At 39.0% G+C, this 20,017-nt stretch overlaps 1 protein-coding gene across 1 annotated transcript in view; it reads left to right on the top strand.

Moving 5' to 3' along the window:
- The window catches only part of ANKRD17 (ankyrin repeat domain 17), a 79,804-nt gene that overhangs the window by 54,448 nt on the left and 5,339 nt on the right, over nucleotides 1-20,017 (top strand). The window contains exons 16-29 of the mRNA XM_065736785.1: nucleotides 4,601-4,749; nucleotides 5,741-5,852; nucleotides 6,036-6,181; nucleotides 8,082-8,224; nucleotides 9,172-9,385; nucleotides 10,359-10,534; nucleotides 11,317-11,479; nucleotides 12,037-12,132; nucleotides 13,058-13,174; nucleotides 13,973-14,144; nucleotides 14,734-15,181; nucleotides 16,338-16,493; nucleotides 16,604-16,753; nucleotides 17,253-18,901. Coding sequence (XP_065592857.1) covers nucleotides 4,601-4,749; nucleotides 5,741-5,852; nucleotides 6,036-6,181; nucleotides 8,082-8,224; nucleotides 9,172-9,385; nucleotides 10,359-10,534; nucleotides 11,317-11,479; nucleotides 12,037-12,132; nucleotides 13,058-13,174; nucleotides 13,973-14,144; nucleotides 14,734-15,181; nucleotides 16,338-16,493; nucleotides 16,604-16,753; nucleotides 17,253-18,901 — 3,891 coding nt within the window. The remainder of the gene's footprint in view (nucleotides 1-4,600; nucleotides 4,750-5,740; nucleotides 5,853-6,035; nucleotides 6,182-8,081; nucleotides 8,225-9,171; nucleotides 9,386-10,358; nucleotides 10,535-11,316; nucleotides 11,480-12,036; nucleotides 12,133-13,057; nucleotides 13,175-13,972; nucleotides 14,145-14,733; nucleotides 15,182-16,337; nucleotides 16,494-16,603; nucleotides 16,754-17,252; nucleotides 18,902-20,017) is intronic.

The raw sequence follows: 20,017 nt of genomic DNA, 5'->3' as shown, positions 1-20,017 counted from the left end.
AAGTGTAACGTAGACTTTAATTTAGAATACACCTGCTATGTGTTTTAAATGCATATAACATTTTGAGGATCTCTGATTTTTTAGGTCAGCTGGTGCATCCCCAAATGCTTGTTTGTGCCTTTTGTGTGAAGGTCAGATATTTTTAATGTACATTTGAGTGAATATTTTTATTCTCCTTAGTCCCAGTACTTAGTACGTGTGTGCACACATGCAATTGAAAATTAGATCTTAATTGTGTTCTGACAGGTGTTTGTGGTAATCCTGTTAGAAGTTGTACACATGCAGTTTTACCTCAAGTCTGTCAAATGGCTTATTTTAAAGTGAGCACATACAGGCCTGACTATACAACTCTAGAAACTTGATTTCACGCATCAGATTTTAGTGTGGAGGTGAAATGGGCTCAGTGTAACACAAAATGTTTAGGAGACAGCTAAATCTTTTTCTTTAGCCTTCTATACTGCTTCAGTGGGAAATCTGTAGAGTATTCCTATAGGTACAAAGCCTTGTTTGCAGCACTAGGTGAATTCACACTGGTTACAAAAGCTAAGCTTTTTTTTCTCTGATTGCATAAACTTGATCTAGTGTTCATCTTTGTGTATAGTTATTTGCAAATTATTAACTTAATTCTCCAATTTTAAGTATTTGATTAAACAAGTCAGGTGTGCAAATGCTGGTGTTAGAGGCAGGGATAAGATGGTGTTGATGTAGTAGTCAAGTGCTTAGTTGTTAGGCCACCTCTGGAATATTAAAAGTGTGATTCCTTGTTGCTTGAGAAGCTCAGTGGTCTATCAGGGCTCTACAGGCTTTGCCTGGGAGCACAAAATATACTGACTTAGGGGTTCTGAGGTGGTGGTTTCATGTTCTTAGTGTTTTGAGGTTTTTTGTTCATTTTATTTGGAAAGAAACAGAACAAGTTGAAAAAGTGAGTATTTTCCTCCTGTAACTGATGTCAAGCAAGGGGTTTGCTCTTCTACTTCACATGTCATTTGCTTGCAGAGAGTCTGGCAAATAGAAGTATGTTGACCATGGAAAAGGGTTAGTTAGGAAACTCTTCAGTGAAAACACAGCAAATGTTAAACGATGTGCAAAGGATTAAAAAAAAATCCCTGTTTTTAATGATAAACTTTTGTTAAGGTGCATGGTTGTTTCTGAAGGAGTGTAGTGCAAGGTGCTGTGCCTCGGCTGTGGCAACGCCTGCTATCGGTACAAGCTGGGGGACAAAACAATAGAGCACAGTCCTGCTGAAAAAGACTTTGTGGTATGGATGAATGGCATGCTGGACGTGAGCCAGCAGTGTGCCTTCACAGCCCAGAAGAGGGGCTGGGCTACATCAAAAGAAGTATGATCAGCAGGTATCAATCCGTATCCTGGGCTACATCAAAAGAAGCATGATCAGCAGGTCAAGGGATGTGAGACCTCACCTGGAGAACTGAATCCAGATGTGGAGTCCTCAGTACTGGAGAAACAGAGTCCTGTTGGATTGCCTGCAGAGGGGGGCCACAAAAAATGATCCCAGGGATTTGAACACCTCCCCTGTGAGGACAGGCTGAGGACTGGGGCTGTTCAGCCTGGAGAGGAGAATGCTCCAGGAGGACCTGAGAGCGGCCTTTCGGGACTATAAGGGACAGGCTCTTTAGCAGGGTCTGGTATGATAGGACAAGGGGAATGGCTTCACACTGAAAATGGGGAGATCTAGGTTGGATGTAAGGAAAAAAAATGTTTTTGTTGTTGTTGTTTTGTTTTTGTTTTTTTTTACAATAAGGGTATTTGAAATACAGGATCAGGTTGCCCAGAGCGATGGTGGATGCCCCATCCCTGGAGACATTCAAGGTCAGGCTGGATGGGGCTCTGAGCTACCTAATGCAGCTGTAGGTGTTGCTGCCTTTGCAGGGAAGTTGAACCAGATGGCCTTTAGAGGTCCCTTCCAACTCGTACAACTCTATATTCTATATCCAGTAGCAAAAACTCACAAAAAAAATTCAGGAGCCTTGAAGCACTTGGTATTTTAATCCCTGGAAGCTGCCTTCTGTGTTCTGTCAGTTATAACTAGCTAAATTAATACACGAGAATCACATCAACTGTAAGTTGCATCGTGGTGTTAATAAGATTAGTAACTGGTACTGTACTGAACCAAAGCACAGATACACTTGAAATACTTTGTGGCTTAGCGGTGAAGACGTGCTGTGCCACCATACAGTAAATATGCTGTAACGTTGAAGGCAAACTGGTTTAGCTGTTTATTAACTGCAGATTAAACTCATTGGTTACTCTCTTTCACTGCACAAGACTAGTAAAACCTTTTGACTTGCTGAATCCAAACAAATATTAGAAGTTTTCAGTAAAGATTCTGTTGGTTGTCGTTGGTATATTCATCAAAAAATTGAACTCTGCACAGATGATGTTTTAAGAAACACTCAAAATAGTTAGCCATAAAAAGTATTATCTTGTCGCAGTGAGTACTTCAAGGTTATGAACTGCGTTCATCTTTGTGTTATTGCTGAAGCACATTTGAGATGGATATAACACAAGAACTGTAAGTCAACAGACATGCTGATGGACTCTTCCGTTATCATTCATAAAACCATTTATATATGATTTGTATGATCTGTGGGAAGAGACGTTGGCTTTTAAATATGTCTTACCCCCTTGCCTTCTGAGACTTTTTCAATTAACTTGATTTCTATTTCATGTTTTCATTTTTAAATACGAACATTTAATAGTACTGCTGTAATCCAGTGTGTGTTCCTCAGTCCCAGTGTCAGGGCTGCAGCAGGAATCCTTAGCGAATCCCATGTTTGGCTGTAGCAGGGTATGCTTCTTTCACATCTGGATTATTTGGTGATCGTGCTTTTATATCATCTGATTAAAGCCAATGTAGTTAGTTTCCAATTGATTTTAATGCCTTTCTCTGGTCTGTTTGAACCAGATGGGAGTGCTGAGAATCACAGTTGTTTTTTTTACGTGTTCCATTAGTGTTTTTACCATGATTGAGTTTTTTCCTTGAATTTGGAGAAAGAAGGTAAACTTGGCTATTTTTTTCCTAAATTATTCACTATGACTGTGAGTGTAAAGATGGGAGCAGGAGTTCAAACACATTCTTATCATTCTCTATGAAACAAATTGGTTGTTACATTATTAGGTTATATCTCTTTACAGCAAGAGTAAGGGGTGAGATGAGGCCAAAGTAGACCTTCATTGGAAGTTATTAGATTACAGCCCCTTGTTCTGTACAATGCAGAACTCCCTTAGGCCACAGTTTTTGACCTTCTATCAAGGGCATTTTGTTTCAGCATCAGCATATTCCTTTTAATTCATACCTAGTGTGATTTTTCTTGTAAGATGAGAGTAGCTTTCAAAAGGTGCTCCGATACAAAGATCAGCGTGGCTTGTGACAATGATTAAGTCTTACATAGAAGGTGAAGCATACTTCTTATGCTCTGAGTTGATGTTTTTGTTACTTTTCAGTGGCATTTGTTAGCTTCTTTAATGATATTTATTATAGGAAGTCTGGGAAAGAAAGCAATAATGAACTAAAACCATAGCTGCTTTGCAGAGTAGTACACAGATTGGCATGTTATGATAAAACTTGCATGGCATCGGTTGAAAAAGCTACCCTTCTGACTAAACAGAGGAGCTAAATAAACATGGCTGGTAACGTGGGATGTGGCCGATTACTAAATCTATTTGAACAATAAATGTGACATCAGAAGTTGGGGTGTTATTTCAGTATTCCTTAAGATTACTCGGAGTAGTGTATTCAGTGAACATTGACCACGTGCAAATCGTATTCCTTTCATTTTGCAGCTCAAGGTCCTTTTGTGAACTTGACGGGAGAAATGTATAACCTTTCACTTCCTCCTTTGCTGATCACACTTGATAAAGATTTTTTCTCCCTTTTTTTTTTTTTTTTTTTTTTACAAATCTTTAGGAAAAGCATTAGATTCCTTTAATGAAAAACAAATAGAAAAATTGGAGTTTCTTTCCCCCAAATGCTGTTGTAGCACTTGTAACTATTACATTGATGAAATGAATTTCAGGGGTGTGTGACTTTGTCATGTCAATATACTGTCATCAACTGTAAGGTATTACCTTCTGCTGCTTACCCTAACGTCTTTGACCAGAGTCTCTGCAAAATGGCTGTTAAGCTGCTTCTTCACTGGTTTCAACAAATTCTTCTGTGTGAGCAACTTGATGCTTGCTCTGCTGCTTTTTTGTGATGTTTGTGGAGGGTTAGGGGAAAGTAGGTGGACCTCTACATGGGAGCCCTTAAGCTGGTTTAAGAAAAATTGCATAAATAAATGTTGCTTCAACTTGTTCTGCAGTCCAGCTTCTCAAGGTATGGAATTCGTGGTGCAAATAATGACTGATATGTAGGAAAGGTTGGAAAGGTTTTCAATATTTCTATATATATATAATGTTTTGGGTTTTTTTGTGGCGGGCATCTAGAAAACATGGCAGTACAATATGTATTTATTTGTAGTTATAAGGGTTCAAAAGGTGGATTAAATGTGTGGAGAAATGCACATTTCTAAATAATGAAATATTTGAGTTGTTCTTTCCCACTGTTGCTTTTACTAATTGAAATTATTCTGTTCAACAGCAGTGAGTGGAAGAGCATCTGCAATGTCAAACACTCCTACCCACAGCATTGCAACTTCTGTCTCCCAGCCTCAGACGCCAACTCCAAGTCCTATCATTTCTCCTTCAGCCATGCTACCGATTTACCCTGCTATAGATATTGATGCCCAGGTGAGCCTTCCACTGTCTTCCACTGCAGCACACATGTGAAGCTATTTTGTTTCTGTATCCTCAATAATTCATTTATAGGAAACAGCTTTGTTGTATAATGAGACTTGATTAGTTGGTTTTAGAAAGCCTGTATAAGTCTCTGGAGAGTTGCAGACAACTTTCCTCTGTGCTCTATCAGAACAAAAGAGAAGAGCCTTCCATCACTAAACATTTGTATTTCTCATTTCTTCAGTGAGTGAAAATGAGAAACAGGGTAGTAAAATTTAAATGTTTTGGCGGATTGACTTCTGAAAATGAGAACAAGGCTGAGAACTTCTTGTATGCTTATTTTTCACAGTTGTGCTTTGAGTTGTTGGCCACTGCCACCCCTCCCCAGGACTTGGTGCTACCAAGTCATCGAAGGGAAGAAAAAAAAAAAGTATTGCTTTGTAATTCTATTTGCATAGTTCTAGACTATACATAATGTGACCAAAATGATAGGGCTAGGATGCAAGCAACATGGAGATGAGAAGATGTGGATTATTGTAAACTGCAACAAGAGATTATTGTGGACTAGGGAGAGAAATCTCTGGGAAGCCACTTGTGGTTAGTTCAACTGCTTGTGGCAGTTGACTTGATTTCTGCTGTAACTGTGTGTGGGTCGAACTCTTCCGATACCCTAATGTGTCTCATTGCTTATTGGTAGACAGCAGTGTGTGTCGGTACTGAGTTTGGTTGTCAACTACCCTCCATCATAATAGAGTAAAGCAAAACTAAAACTCACTCTGAAATCTTCTCCTGAGGAATCTTTTTTAGTATCCCAACAGAGCAAACTAGAAATAGAATTCTGACTTGAACATGAACAAAAAATGAGGTGATCAGGAAACAGGTCTTAAGTTTTGATAGGTTTTTATTTTGTCATAGATGCAATTGTATTTGTGCTATTATACAGCACAACAAAAGTTGTACTTGAATAAGTAAGAATTTATATTTCTAATGATTTCTTTTTCAGACTGAAAGTAATCATGACACAGCATTGACACTTGCTTGTGCTGGTGGCCACGAAGAACTAGTACAAACACTGCTAGAGAGAGGAGCCAATATTGAACATAGGGACAAGAAAGGTAGCTATCTCACCGTGTCAATACCGACCCACTCTTGTCTTCCAGTGTAACACAGTAAATTAATATACATTACATACAGTTTTTGTGTGAAGCTATTACGTTTGCTTTCTTTGTGGTTTAACCATAAGTCATTTAATTTGAAGTTATGAACGTGAATTCGTCAATTGTGCTTTTTCATTCTAGGCTTTACTCCACTTATTTTGGCTGCTACGGCTGGCCACGTGGGTGTTGTTGAAATCTTACTTGATAATGGAGCTGATATCGAAGCCCAGTCAGAGAGAACCAAGGATACTCCCTTGTCCTTGGCTTGCTCAGGAGGGAGACAAGAGGTGAAGTATAACTTAAGTCTTCAAGAGCAGGTTGTAGATTACATATTGTCTGTTTTTTACTTTACGGAACAGTGATGGTACCTAGATTCGTCGTGCTGTTTCAGGATGATGTTAACCTCTTTGATGGTTGGGCTAGGTGATCTTGTAGGTCCTTTCCAACCTAGTGTTTCTGTGTTTGCATATTCTTAAAAAAACATTTTTGAAGTTGTATATTGCAGTGTTTGATAAAAATTCCCTTTTCCTGTTTCAGTAAGTTGGACCAGAGCTGTGAAACAGATCTCTTAACCCATGTCTAGTTACGGAGTTTTTACATGCTTAAATGGATGTGAATATGGAAGTGAATGGGATCAATGTTCCTGTTGAGAAGCTAGAGTTCTCCATGAATCAGCTCCATATATGAGCCAAGAGGGTATTACAGTTGGCTCTACATAAAGTATGAGTACTGTAGATTGCTCTGGTGTCTGAGACTAAAAAAAAACCAACAAAATAGGAGACGTTTTTCAAACAGTTGATCAGAAGTAAATGTAAAGGAAGTCTTCTTAAAACTGTATGAAATACTGTGTTCTGTGCCTTGAGAAAGTCAGATGATAATGGTTCTAACAAGTTTGAAATGCATAGTTCTGTAAGTGTTTTGATTTGGTTTGTAAAGGCCACAGTGCAAACTGTATAATCCAGAGCAGGGAATTGAGGTATTTGAAGGTGATTATTTCACATTGTTCTAGAGAAGATATTAACGAAAACTTGTAGTTCTTCTGGGCTGTTTTTCTGCCCCATTCAGATGTTGAATAGGGCAGAGGAGTGAATGGCAGCAGCTGCAAAGGAGTAGCTGCAAATGACAATTATGTGTTCTTTGTTAAGGGGAGAAGACCAGCAATTTCATATAAGAAAAGTGAATTTAGATTCACTTTTTTTACAGATTTGAGATATTTGTCTCAAACAGTGTTTCTTGGGGAAATGCATCCTTTTTTCTTGAATGGCTTTTGAGAAATGCTTGGAAAACACTAGGCTTTGGGCAGTTGTGATATTAGGGTGTACCTCCCTGCCCCAGTTTAGTTCTGGCAACATGTTTGTCTTGTGACTTCAAGGCAGAATATTGTAATCGAAAAGTTCTTGGCTTAAGCTGTGTGGGACCAATCTAAACGTGTTTTATGCTTATAAGCAGGAAGTTGAGCCAATGAGACATTACTGTACTGGAGATAACTCAGTGAGTTTTCATCTCAGTGTTCCTTTTGACTCGTTTGGGCACAAAGTTCAGTTTCCCAACTAGTGTTCTGCATCAACTTCATTGCAGAAAGTTCATGTACAATATAGTAATGCTGGGAATTGCTTCAGTTGTAAAACAGTCTGTAAGGAAGACATAGTGTAAAAATTTTTATTGTTAATGTGATGCAACTGTTAATTTCTGTGGTGGTTCCTGTGAGAGGTTTGTGTACAGTTTACAACAATCTGATGTTATATTTATAAACAGAGAATAAAAAAAGTGTGGAGCTTCTTTGTTGCTCTTCAGCTTTGGTTTGAAGATGAGTTTTTAACTTGATAATGAACTGCAAGACTATTTTATATGCTTCTTTTGCATTGAATCTATTTTCTGTAGTCTTAAAAATGGCTGAAATAACCAGAAAACTGGGATAAATTTGTTGCACAGTTTGGTATAAATCTTTTAGTCATGTCAGTGAGTGGTGATAACTGATAAATGAGTTTCACACTGGCTTTAGGATAATAATTTTAGTCTCAGCTTTCACAGAGGCTAAGAGCATAGTGAAGGAAATGAACAAAATCACTGTCTTTACATTGGAAGATGTTAACAGTATGTTTTGGATTCTGAAAGCCTTGAATAGATTTGTCAGATAGACTTACAAGTTTGGGAGAAAACCAGATGTTATTTTTTAAAATACTACAGGTGGTGGAGTTGCTGCTAGCTCGAGGGGCAAACAAAGAGCACAGGAATGTTTCAGATTATACACCTTTAAGCCTTGCTGCTTCTGGTGGCTACGTGAACATTATCAAGATTCTACTAAATGCTGGGGCAGAAATCAATTCCAGGCAAGTTCCCTTTTCACTTATTCCTCATGGTCTTTACCCTTTCCAAAAGGCTTTCTTGACAACTAAATTGAGCAAGTTGGGTTATTTATTTATTATTTAAGCACAAGCCATGTAATTGTCTTATTTGTAGTAGACTTCAGGTAGGAAGGAAAAGTTTTTTACTATGCAGTGAAAAAACTGCTCCCTTCCGGCTCCTTCTGTATGTTTTGATAACTTCTTCAATGTGTGGCAACAGGATGAGGGGAAATGGCCACAAACTGAAGTGTAGAAAGTTCCACACAAATGTGCATGGGATCTTCTTCACAGTGCAGGTGATGGAGCACTGGCACAGGCTGCACAGAGAGGTGGTGGATTCTCCTTTGGAGACGTTCAGGACCCACCTGAACACCTACCTGTGCAACCTGGGCTAGGGAGCTGCTTTGGCAGGGAGGTTTAGAGGTCCCTTCCAACCCCTACAATTTGTGATTCTACCATGCATCATACTATGTCAGTCCTCTTTGATTAAAGATTTTTAAATTACTTTTTCTTCCTCTGATTGGCCTTCTAGTTTGAAATTACTTCTGGGTTAAATAAAAAGTGTATGTTTGTTCCTTGCTGGTAGTTTAAGGAAAGATTTTTCATGCATTTGCATCTTGGTAACACCTCTTGCATACATTGAGTAGTTCAACCATGCATTGCACAAGTCAAATAAAGAGTTAAAGCAGAAATTAAGCTCCTCATAAGATATGCCTTTACATTTTACAGCATTTAAAGCCTGACATACCTATTATCCTTTGAAATAGAAGTACTTGTCCAAAGTTACTGACAAGAACCTTCCATGGTTTCAGTAGTAGCTGCTGTGTTTCTGACTTCCATCCTTGTTAAATATCCTATTTTCTCTGCTTTTGTTTCACTCATCTCATAAATGTTATTACAATTAAAACTCTTTTTTTTTTTTTTTTTTTCAGAACTGGCAGCAAATTGGGCATTTCTCCCTTAATGTTGGCAGCCATGAATGGGCATACTGCTGCTGTCAAGTTATTACTGGACATGGGGTCTGATATAAATGCCCAGATAGAGACCAATAGAAATACAGCACTAACTCTGGCTTGTTTCCAAGGGAGAACTGAAGTGGTTAGTCTGCTCCTTGATAGAAAAGCAAATGTGGAACATAGAGCTAAGGTAAGAAGCAAATTAGTCTCCAAGAAGAGACACTTGCAAGTTATGACTTACCATCTGATGGCTTTATTCCCTTTTATATGTGCCCCTTGGAAGCTAATCGAATGACCGAAGTTGATGCCTGCTTGTCAACAGTTTGTGGGCTATTTTGGTCTGGTTCCATGACTAATGGGGTGGGGGACCCACAGACCCACACCCCAGGAAAGAGGAAGGAGGAAAAGGGGGAGAGTAGAGAGATAGGCCTAAAAACAACACAGCAGCAACAATCTGAGGAGGAAAACAAATTTACTTAATAAGACATCAGAATGCAAAACAATATTTATTGTCATTTAAAGAAAAGCAGTTCCTCAGAAGCTCTGTGTAATTTTCAGGTGTTTGCAAGATCCGTTAACCTGAGAAAATGCAGGCATTTAATGAATTGAGAAAATCTGATTCTTGACCTAGGTTGTACTACGGCCTGATTTCTTTTGCTAGTCATAACTGCTTCTATCTACAGTGGTAACAGAACTGAAAGAAAATGTGTGATTTTTTGAAGGTCTGTTAGAAGTTAACATCTCCCTTCATCTAGCCAGGTACTTTCTGGATGTTGCTGTGTAGCATCTCTTAAGATTAAAAACAAAAGGGTTTTTTTTGTTTGTTTGGGGTTTTTTTAGCAATACTTAGGCTGGTCGTCAACTGTGTAAGGTTGACTGTGCTATTTCTGAGATGCTGTGACATCAGCAGGCAAAGAGCTTTCCTTGGCACTGTGCAGCAGGATGCCTATTCATTGTGTTGTATTTCCTTTTCTGTGCTGGTGTATGTTTTCTCTCCTTTGAAATAAATGGTAATCTATTACAAAACTGATCAGGTAGCAGGGGCTGTGTAGTAGAACTTGACATATGCTGCTGGAAGTAGAAATCGGTCCTGGCTCTTAAGTGAGCCCAGCTTCCACTTCTTTCCAATCAATTGCTTGATTTTTCCTGCATGTTCATCGCAGACTGGTCTCACACCATTAATGGAAGCTGCTTCTGGTGGATATGCTGAAGTGGGCAGGGTTCTGCTGGACAAAGGTGCAGATGTAAATGCTCCTCCAGTACCTTCCTCGAGAGACACAGCTTTAACCATTGCAGCAGACAAAGGGCACTACAAATTCTGTGAGCTTCTTATTAGCAGGTACTGTGTTTTTGAAGGCGCTCTGCTTGAAGAAAAAGATCTTGAATATGGGCTTCTCTAATCTTTATGTTGCAACATGCACTTATGTGATAGGGAATGGGAAGAGTTCTGTTAGACCATTAGTAATTACGTAATTCTGTTTAGTGAGAGTTATCAAACTAAGTAGCTTGCTGCTTGAGTACTTGCTTTTACCTGTGTGGACTGATAGAATTTTTTCTGTCTTATGAACTTATGAATGTTGGAAATGTTTCATGTGAAGTTGGCATTTCTTGTATCCCTGATGCCTTCAGTTTAGCTGTCAGTGCTAAGACATTAAAAAGCAGAATGTGTGTACAAAATGCAAGTCTTAATGATTTCATCCGTTTGAGATTGATCACTCAGCGTAATTGTTTCTTGAACAGCTTTTGAGTATGTCCCTTTCCAAGTAGCAGTACTGGCTGTTGGCTTGCACTCACAGCTTCAGAAGTTGTTTTCAGTAAGCTACTGAGGAGTACAGTGTACTAATGGATGGAAGTTAATGAGGTAATTAGCAATGCTTCAGACCCAACTGACAAACATTATGATTCAAAGTATTAAAAATAGGTTTAGGCTGAGTGTAGGCTTTTCACAGAATCGGGAACTAAAAATATTTCTGAAACTAATGTGCTCTGTGAATGTTCTGTGTAAAAATGAGTACTGAATTAGCCTATTTTTCTTAAGCATTGCATTAACTTTTGCAAGTCCTGTTGACATAAGTAACTAAAATCTTCTACACTGTTTTGACTGAGCACTTGTTTTTGTAGAGGAGCCCACATTGATGTGCGTAACAAGAAGGGGAATACTCCACTGTGGCTGGCAGCGAACGGAGGGCATCTGGATGTTGTCCAATTGCTAGTTCAGGCTGGAGCAGATGTGGATGCTGCTGATAACAGGAAAATAACTCCTCTTATGGCAGCCTTTCGAAAGGTAGTATATGAAGTTTACCTTTGGTTTGATTAATGTCTTAATCATCATACATAGTAGGAATAAACAGAACATAATTGCTGGGCTGTGTTTTTAAAGATGTGACCTACTTACAATACTTGGCATTGAATCTTCAAAAACAGGTATGCATGTCACTTGCATGATATCTGTGTTAAATTCTAGTAGAAGTTCTCATTATGGTCACTTCACTGAGTCTGATTTTCATGGGTCTATGTTCATAAAATTACAGTATTTCTATGGAGATGCAGCATATGCAACAGAAGTAGAAGAACGATTTAAAAATTGAGTTCTTATGAAAGAGAAGATGAGCATTTTAGAAATTAACTTTGAGTTAACACAGCTTGACTTGAGATAATTGAGTATAGTTCAAGTGCAGTAGTAATTAAAAATTGCAAATGACTGTAGGTGTATACAACTGTAAGTAACCAGAGTCAAGCATTTGAATACTGACAAAGGAAGAGACAACAATTCTATGAAAATAAGGCTGTAAAGCCAGCTTGACAACAGGTACTTCACTTACTTGTCTGTTCCTTATTCAGGGTCATGTGAAAGTGGTGCGCTACCTAGTAAAAGAAGTAAACCAGTTTCCATCAGATTCGGAATGTATGAGATACATAGCAACCATTACTGATAAGGTAAGATTGTAAGAGAACATTTCAGAAGAAACAATACTGTGACTCAACTTTCGAGTAGATATTTTAAAGACTGCTTTGATGTCATGCTGGATTTCAGCCAAATGATGAGTCCATCTAAAAGTTTTCAGAAAAAATAACGTGTGCTCCCAATTTTTCCAGCCAGTGTAACTTCCTAAGCCTCTGTGGTATGAGAACATTGCTTATTATGCATGTTTAGTTTTCAAAGTGTTCTCCCTGTTGTTGATATGTAAGTTATTGCCAGTGGCTGTGACCACTGATCACAGCATGATGCTGAACACCCAGTAATAGTAATAACTGCTATGCAACTAATATTGGGCTCTAAGTATTATAATACTAGAATGTTGAAGTTTTTCCCAGGTGTTTCAGGGAGAGAGTGGGGAGCTAAGCCCTGTTTTCTGATGGCCTTTTAATATGTGCAGTTCCTGCACCTATCAGACCATTTCTACTTTGGTTTCATAAACAATTTGTCTTCAACAGGCATAGGTTATGAACTCTCTTTGTACCACTTAAAGCACGATGAGATATTAATTATTGACTTCGTGTTTTATCTGTGAATGGAATATCAGTATGCAAAGTTGGGCAAGTAAAGGAAATTTCAAGCTGCGGTGAAGGGTTGCATTGGTAACAATTTACACTTGGGTTCTTGTCATACTCAAGAGTGGAAGGAAAAAAACTTCTGCAGCTTATTTGCCCGTGAGATATTGACGTATTAGAATTGTGGATGTTTTACTTGTAATAGTACTGCACTGGAAGTAATGGAAAATGTTATTTTTTTTTTTTCTCCCTTAAAAGTCTTCTTTTCAAGTAAGGAAATAGTAAATTAGTAGTGCAGGTTTGAGAGTGTATATTCTAACGTGTACTTTTACTTTTTAAAGTAGAATATTGATGTACTTTGTTATTTCAGGAGATGCTGAAGAAGTGCCACTTGTGTATGGAATCAATTGTTCAAGCCAAAGATAGACAGGCTGCTGAAGCCAACAAAAATGCAAGCATTCTTTTAGAGGAGTTGGACTTGGAGAAGGCAAGTTAAGAGTTTAGAGTTGTGAATATTTATTGATAAGATTACAGTTTCACATTCCTTCAAGACCAGAAGACCTGTGAATGTCCATACTGAAGTACAGGAATATATGTAATCAATATAATATAGTTGGAGTGTCTAGAGCTGAACATCTAGTTGTTCGGGTTACCGTTGTACCTAGCCTTCTCTCTTTTACTAAGAGAAACTGAGTTAAGATACTCTGGTATTTACTTTAATACTGTACCAAAGAATGATTTTGAAGTACAATTTTTTTATCCAGTGCACAATCAGTGAGCATTTTCCAGTCATATTGGTATAGATTTGAGATCTAAATCCTATTTTGTCTTAAATAAAACAAAATATGTGAATAGTATTCCTAGAAGCCATAGTGTTTTAGTAGAAATGTTAGTTAAAAAAAACTTAACTAAGTAGAAGTATAGCGTCAAATAAGTGCACATTTTATATCCAAGTTGGACAAAAATATGGCACATCCTTACCTTTGAGAGGGAAATGAGTGTGTTGGGGCAGTACTGCTAAGATAAACATGGTCATCTTAGAATCCTGGAAACATGCTTTGGAAAACTCATTTAAGATGGTGTTCTCTATTTCTGCATTAACCTTCTGCTAACATGGGTAAACAGTCTGTTTGGAGGAAGTAAATGTAAAAATATAGATCAAAGAATTTAGTTGGCTTTTATAATGTGTTAGTTTAAATGCAGGTTCATCTTCTCAGGAGATTAAAAACCATTTGCTTTTTTTTGAAATGCACGGAACAAATATTGTAATGTGCTTGACTTTTAGCTGCGAGAAGAAAGTAGGAGATTGGCTTTGGCTGCTAAAAGAGAGAAAAGAAAGGAGAAAAGGAGGAAGAAAAAAGAAGAACAAAGAAGAAAATTAGAAGAAATAGAAGCAAAAAGTAAAGAGAATTTTGAACTTCAAGCTGCTCAGGAGAAAGAGAAGCTAAAAGCAGAAGGTGATTTCAACCACTTGACTAATTTGTGAAACATGCCCTCTGAGTTTATTTCCAGTCTTCCAGTGGCTTTTCTTGTCAAAACTTGAGTCCAGTCTTCTTTATGACCTGCTGAGCTTTCAGTATTTTACCTTGAAAACCCATAGATCACTCTGCATTTCTGTCTTACTATCACTTATGTGTCTTGTTGTGGCTAAGGATTGCTGACAGTGGGTTCAGTGAGAGTTACAGGTTAACTTCACCATGCTAAATGTTCTGGCATTTTTTCACTTCCAGGTCCTACTAACTGAAACCTGGCCAATTAATTTATTTTGCTCCCAAAGAGAATGATAATCTAGGTCCAGTGAAAAAACTGGCAACATGAACATTCTAAATATGTTGCCTTATCTATCCAAACGTTGAGTTAGAATAGATAAGGCAAGAAGCTCCCTGATATGACATGTTTAATAGTTGTACAGATAATGGGTTTGTTAGAGATTCTGCTTGATTCTTGGATTCTTAAAGTTGCTTGTGCAACATTTAACATGACAGCAAAGCCATGCAAGGTTTCTTGAATTATCTAAATTAGTACTGTTGTTTTTTCTTCTACCAGATGATCCAGAGGTCCCCATGGAGCCTCCCAGTGCTACCACTACAACCACCATAGGTATATCTGCAACTTGGACAACTTTAGCTGGTTCTCATGGGAAAAGGAATAATACCATCACCACAACAAGCTCTAAGAGGAAAAACAGGAAAAACAAAGTAGCCCCTGATAACGTTCAGATCATATTTGATGACCAACTCCCAATTTCTTACAACCAACCAGAAAAAGTGAATGGTGAATCTAAGAGCAGCAGTACTAGCGAAAGTGGTGACAGTGACAACATGAGGATTTCCAGCTGTAGTGATGAAAGCAGCAACAGCAACAGCAGCCACAAAAGCGACAATCATTCTTCTACAGCCGTTACTAACACACAGAGCAACAAAAAGCAGCCATCGGTTCTTGTTACTTGTCCAAAGGATGAGAGGAAAGCAGTTACTGGCAAATCATCCATAAAGTAAGTTGCTGTGACGAGATATGCCTATTTGAAGCATTTCTTTTCTGAAAGAGTGGTCAGGCACTGGAATGGCCTGCCTAGGGAGGTGGTTGAGGCACCATCCCTAGCGCTGTTCAAGAAGCGTTTAGATGAGGTGCTAAAGGACTTAATTTAGTAGTTGGGTAGAGATAGTGATAGGAGGATGGTTGGACTAGATGATCTTATAGGTCCTTTCCAACCTTATGAACTTATGAACTTATGAAGTGGTTGGTGGACTACATTTGGATACTACACTGTTATCTGCGTAGACTTAAGTACTTAAATCAGTTGTTAAGAAGTGGATGAGGTCATAGTGGTGTGTGAGGAGTGTAAAAAAGGTGTATAATAATTGTTGAAATTAAACGTGAGCTAAGTATTAGGCTCTGAAGCAAGACTGAATTGTCATGGATCTGAAATTTAGAGAATTGTTAGGTTATTCAGTAATTTAGGCATCTCAATTCAAGCCACATCTTATTATAGCCCTTTTGTACTATCTTGCACTTGCCCAAGGCTGCTCAAGGTTTCACTTGAAAAGATTTGAGCTGGAGACAATCTAGAAGTACTCTCCTGCCCTCTTAACAGCTATAAGTTTATTAGTGAAATGAACAGCGCCAATTAGAGAGCTGTGCTAGCTCTAGAATGCAGACCAGTTTGGGTGTACAAATTAGGTATGCTCGAGATTTTTAACTGCTAGTGAGAAGTACTTATTCCAAGACACAATGTACCATTTCATTCTCTGTATGGGTATTGTGAGAACACAAGGTATTAACACTGAGAACTTGGCATTTATTGCACCATGCTGTTTTGATGAAAGGTGTCTTGAGTAGTTGGAATTTCTTCCTTGTCAGTTCCACCTCTCAGAATACAAATACCATTTTAGCTTTCATAAGCAGTGTTGCTGTTTTGTAGTGGATGATCTGCTAACACCATGCTAACATTTTACAGAAGGGTTTCTGGGATCAGGGGTGTAATAATAACTTTATTTTTAACTCCAAACCTGGCTTGTGTATTTTGATTTTTGTTTGTTTGATGTGCTGAGGGGATAGTTTTGACAGGCTTCAGATTGGGCCCAGTGGAAGCCATTCTTCTGGTTTTCTTTGCTAGTCTGCATTTTAATAGAAATTAATTTCTTTTAAAGGTTGTCTGAAGTCATCAGTGAAGTGACAAATAATTCCTTGTCTACTTGCACAAAATCTGGTCCTTCCCCCCTTTCTTCTCCAAATGGAAAGCTAACCATTGCTAGCCCTAAACGTGGTCAAAAAAGGGAAGAAGGATGGAAGGAAGTTGTAAGAAGGTAAGCTGAACTTTTTCCTTATTTCCTCCTTATATCTTCTGGCTGATCTGCACATTACCTTGTGTCATTTGAAGAGTTTCCCAGCTAATGTTATTTCTTTTTTTATATAGATCCAAGAAGGTTTCTGTTCCATCAACTGTCATTTCCAGAGTCATTGGCAGAGGAGGATGTAATATCAATGCTATACGTGAATGCACAGGAGCACACATAGACATCGACAAACAGAAGGACAAAACTGGAGATAGAATAATAACAATAAGGTAAGCAAACTATTCTGTTTTGTTCACTCCTGTGAGGGTTTTTTTTTTCTTGCAAAACATACTCATCTAGATAGACAAATGAATCTGTGTGACCTGGTTTGTTCCTTGAAAGATACAGATGCTTCTTCAGAACAGGGAGGATAACCAGAGGTAAACTGCAAATCTTGTACCTTTGCATTTCACAAAAGACTTTGTAGGCAAAATAGGGAAGGTGTAAATGTATTTGATTTTATATCTAAATATGCCCACTTATTTAGACAAGTCAGTTTTCTAACTAGACAAGAGTTTTCTGGATTAGAGTACTCAATTTTAGTTTCTTTAATCAGCAACAAAAATAAGTAACTGTCTGCAACAAAAAAAGAAAGGCAGCCTCGCTTCACAGCTTTTTTGCTTTCTGTTAGCCTGACAGAGAGATTGGCTGGATCCCATTCTTGAGGTACCACATTTATGTATGGATGTTCAAAATTCACTTCCCTTTTTCTCTCCTTTTGTTCTGCAGGGGTGGCACGGAATCAACAAGGCAGGCCACACAGTTGATAAATGCTCTGATTAAGGATCCAGATAAAGAAATAGATGAACTTATTCCAAAGAACCGCTTGAAAAGTTCATCTGCAAACTCCAAAATAGGGTCATCAACACCTGCCACCACTACAGCTGCTAACAGTTCTCTTGTGGGAATCAAGGTGACCACCGTAGCTGCTTCATCAACATCTCAGACTGCCTCCGCACTCACCGTGCCTGCAATTTCTTCAGCATCTAATCACAAAACCATTAAGAATCCAGTGAATAATGTGCGACCTGGTTTCCAAGTCTCTCTTCCCTTAGCATATCCTCCTCCACAGTTTGCACATGCTTTACTCGCTGCTCAGACTTTCCAGCAGATCCGTCCGCCTCGGTTGCCCATGACGCACTTTGGAGGTACTTTCCCACCAGCTCAGTCCACGTGGGGTCCGTTTCCCGTTAGGCCATTGAGCCCCGCAAGAGCTACCAATTCGCCTAAACCTCACATGGTGCCTCGCCATACCAGTCAGAACAGCAGTGGTTCTCAGGTGAATTCAGCAAGTTCTTTGACAGCTAGTCCAACAGCTACAACAAGTTCAGTGGCTTCTACTGTGCCTGGTCCTTCTACAAATGGCAGTCCAAGTTCACCTTCAGTCAGAAGGCAGCTTTTTGTTACTGTTGTGAAGACGTCAAATGCCACAACAACCACAGTGACGACCACAGCAAGTAACACCAGCACAGCGGCTACGAATGCCACGTATCCGATTCCTACTGCCAAAGAACACTACCCTGCATCTTCCCCATCATCGCCTTCTCCTCCGGCACAGCCAGCAGGTGTTTCTAGAAGCAGTCCTTCAGACTGTGCAGCAGCCTCTCCAAATAAAGGTGCACCTTCATCTGATCAGGAAGTGGGTAGCCCGCCAGCAGTAGAAACGAGCAGCTCGACCAACAGTAGGCAGCCCAGTACAGGTTCTGGGAGTTCTTCTGTGCACCCTGCTCATCAGCAGCCCCCAGGAGCTCCTCTGCAAGAGACAAGACCCCCTCTTCAGCAACCTCAGGTTCCTGCACCAGATCCTCGAATGGTTGTGCCTCCAAATTTAACAGCGACAAGCTCATCTGCTCCTGTGGCAGGTCCAACAAATGCCCCGATGACCTATCCCATGTCTCAGACATCAATGGGGTCTTCTCAGCCTGCAGCTAAGATGGAAACTCCTGCCATCAGACCGCCTGTCCACGGAACTGGCAGTGTCCATAAGAATCCAGCTCCTGTGCAAAATTCTTCTGTTGCAGTCCTCAATGTTAATCATATCAAAAGGCCCCCCAGTGTTCCTTCTTCGGTGCAGCTTCCTTCTACCTTAAGTACACAAAGTGCTTCTCAGAATTCAGCCCATCCAGCGAACAAGTCCATGGGTAACAATTTCAGTGCTACTTTACCATTTGGGCCATTTAGTACATTGTTTGAAAACAATCCTACGTCTGCTCATGCCTTCTGGGGTGGTTCTGTCGTTTCATCTCAGACAACACCAGAGTCTATGCTGTCAGGAAAGTCTTCATTTTTGCCAAATTCAGAGCCTTTGCATCAGTCTGATACTTCCAAAGCCCCAGGTTTTAGGCCCCCATTACAGAGGCCAGCTCCAAGTCCCTCAGGTAAGTCTGACTTGTGTTCATACGTGATATTTTCTTCTAATAATCGCTGCATGTTTTTTGTTTTAAAGGCTTACTATTTTCTGCCTCAGCTTTTGTGATCAGTCGTAGTAATGTCTGCCCTGCAGCGAAAGCGGCCTCTAACACTATTTATCATGTTTCTGTAAGTGTAGTTAAGTTCATCTTTCTTTTAAGTGCCACCTATCAAATCCCATTGTAGTTAGCAGCTGATGAGCTTGATAGAACTGAGGCTGTGTTCTTTTTGACATTCCACTGTATTGCAGTAGCTGAGATAACAAAGCACATTATTGTTGTTTTCACTTCTGTACCACAAACTAATAACTATTTTAGTTTTTGATAACTTACTATTTATTCCTCTTCAAAGTGTTAGGATATCCATGTTTAATGTGGACTTAATGAGAGGTATATCATCTCAAATACTAAATTCAATTTAAAAAAAAAACAAAAAACAATTTAAAGTGGACTTGTAGCAAGATTTTTAGACTTCTGCACAAATAGAAGCCAAGAGGTTGTCACAGGATTTGTAGCTCTCAGAAAGTACATACCACACAGTTCTTACCATCTGTGCTTGTTTTACTAGGATCTCTGTGTTGGTAATACAGCTTAACTCACAAATAGAGAAATTTAACAGCTAGTTTTCCAGGCTGTGTAAATATCATTGGTGTTGAGTAGTTCCAGAGCTGATCTGAGCAATTTCCAAAGCCTGCAGATGCAGTAAATATAGTTGGAAATATCTGCCGTGTGTCATGTTAGTAATAAGAAAGTAGCTTCTAAAGAACCTAAAGAATCTGATTGAAAAAAGAAGTTGGGCCTCCATAAAGGATGGTGAAAAGGAGGCAGATACTGAACTGTTTTATTCTTCTGCCACTTAATAGTCAATGACTTTTCCTAGCTATGACTAAAAATAATTTTAAAATAGCTTTATAAGTAAGAACGAGATCAAGGTACTGCAGCAGCTGAGCATTAAGCTTTCTTAGTGTTTTTTGCATAGTAACATTTTGGATTGATGTTTCCATGTCTTCTTTGAGGAGATTAAGGGGTAAATAACGTCTACAATCTAGATACCTCAGCTAGAGAGGGCTCTTGTAGAATTGCTGC

The sequence above is a fragment of the Cyrtonyx montezumae genome, unplaced genomic scaffold (assembly GCF_038088225.1).
Source record: "Cyrtonyx montezumae isolate F1298 unplaced genomic scaffold, pur_monq_1.0 scaffold_2, whole genome shotgun sequence".
NCBI classification, from domain to species: Eukaryota; Metazoa; Chordata; class Aves; order Galliformes; family Odontophoridae; genus Cyrtonyx; species Cyrtonyx montezumae.
Note: the sequence above shows the minus strand (reverse complement) of the source record. Positions and strands in the feature narration are given on the sequence as shown.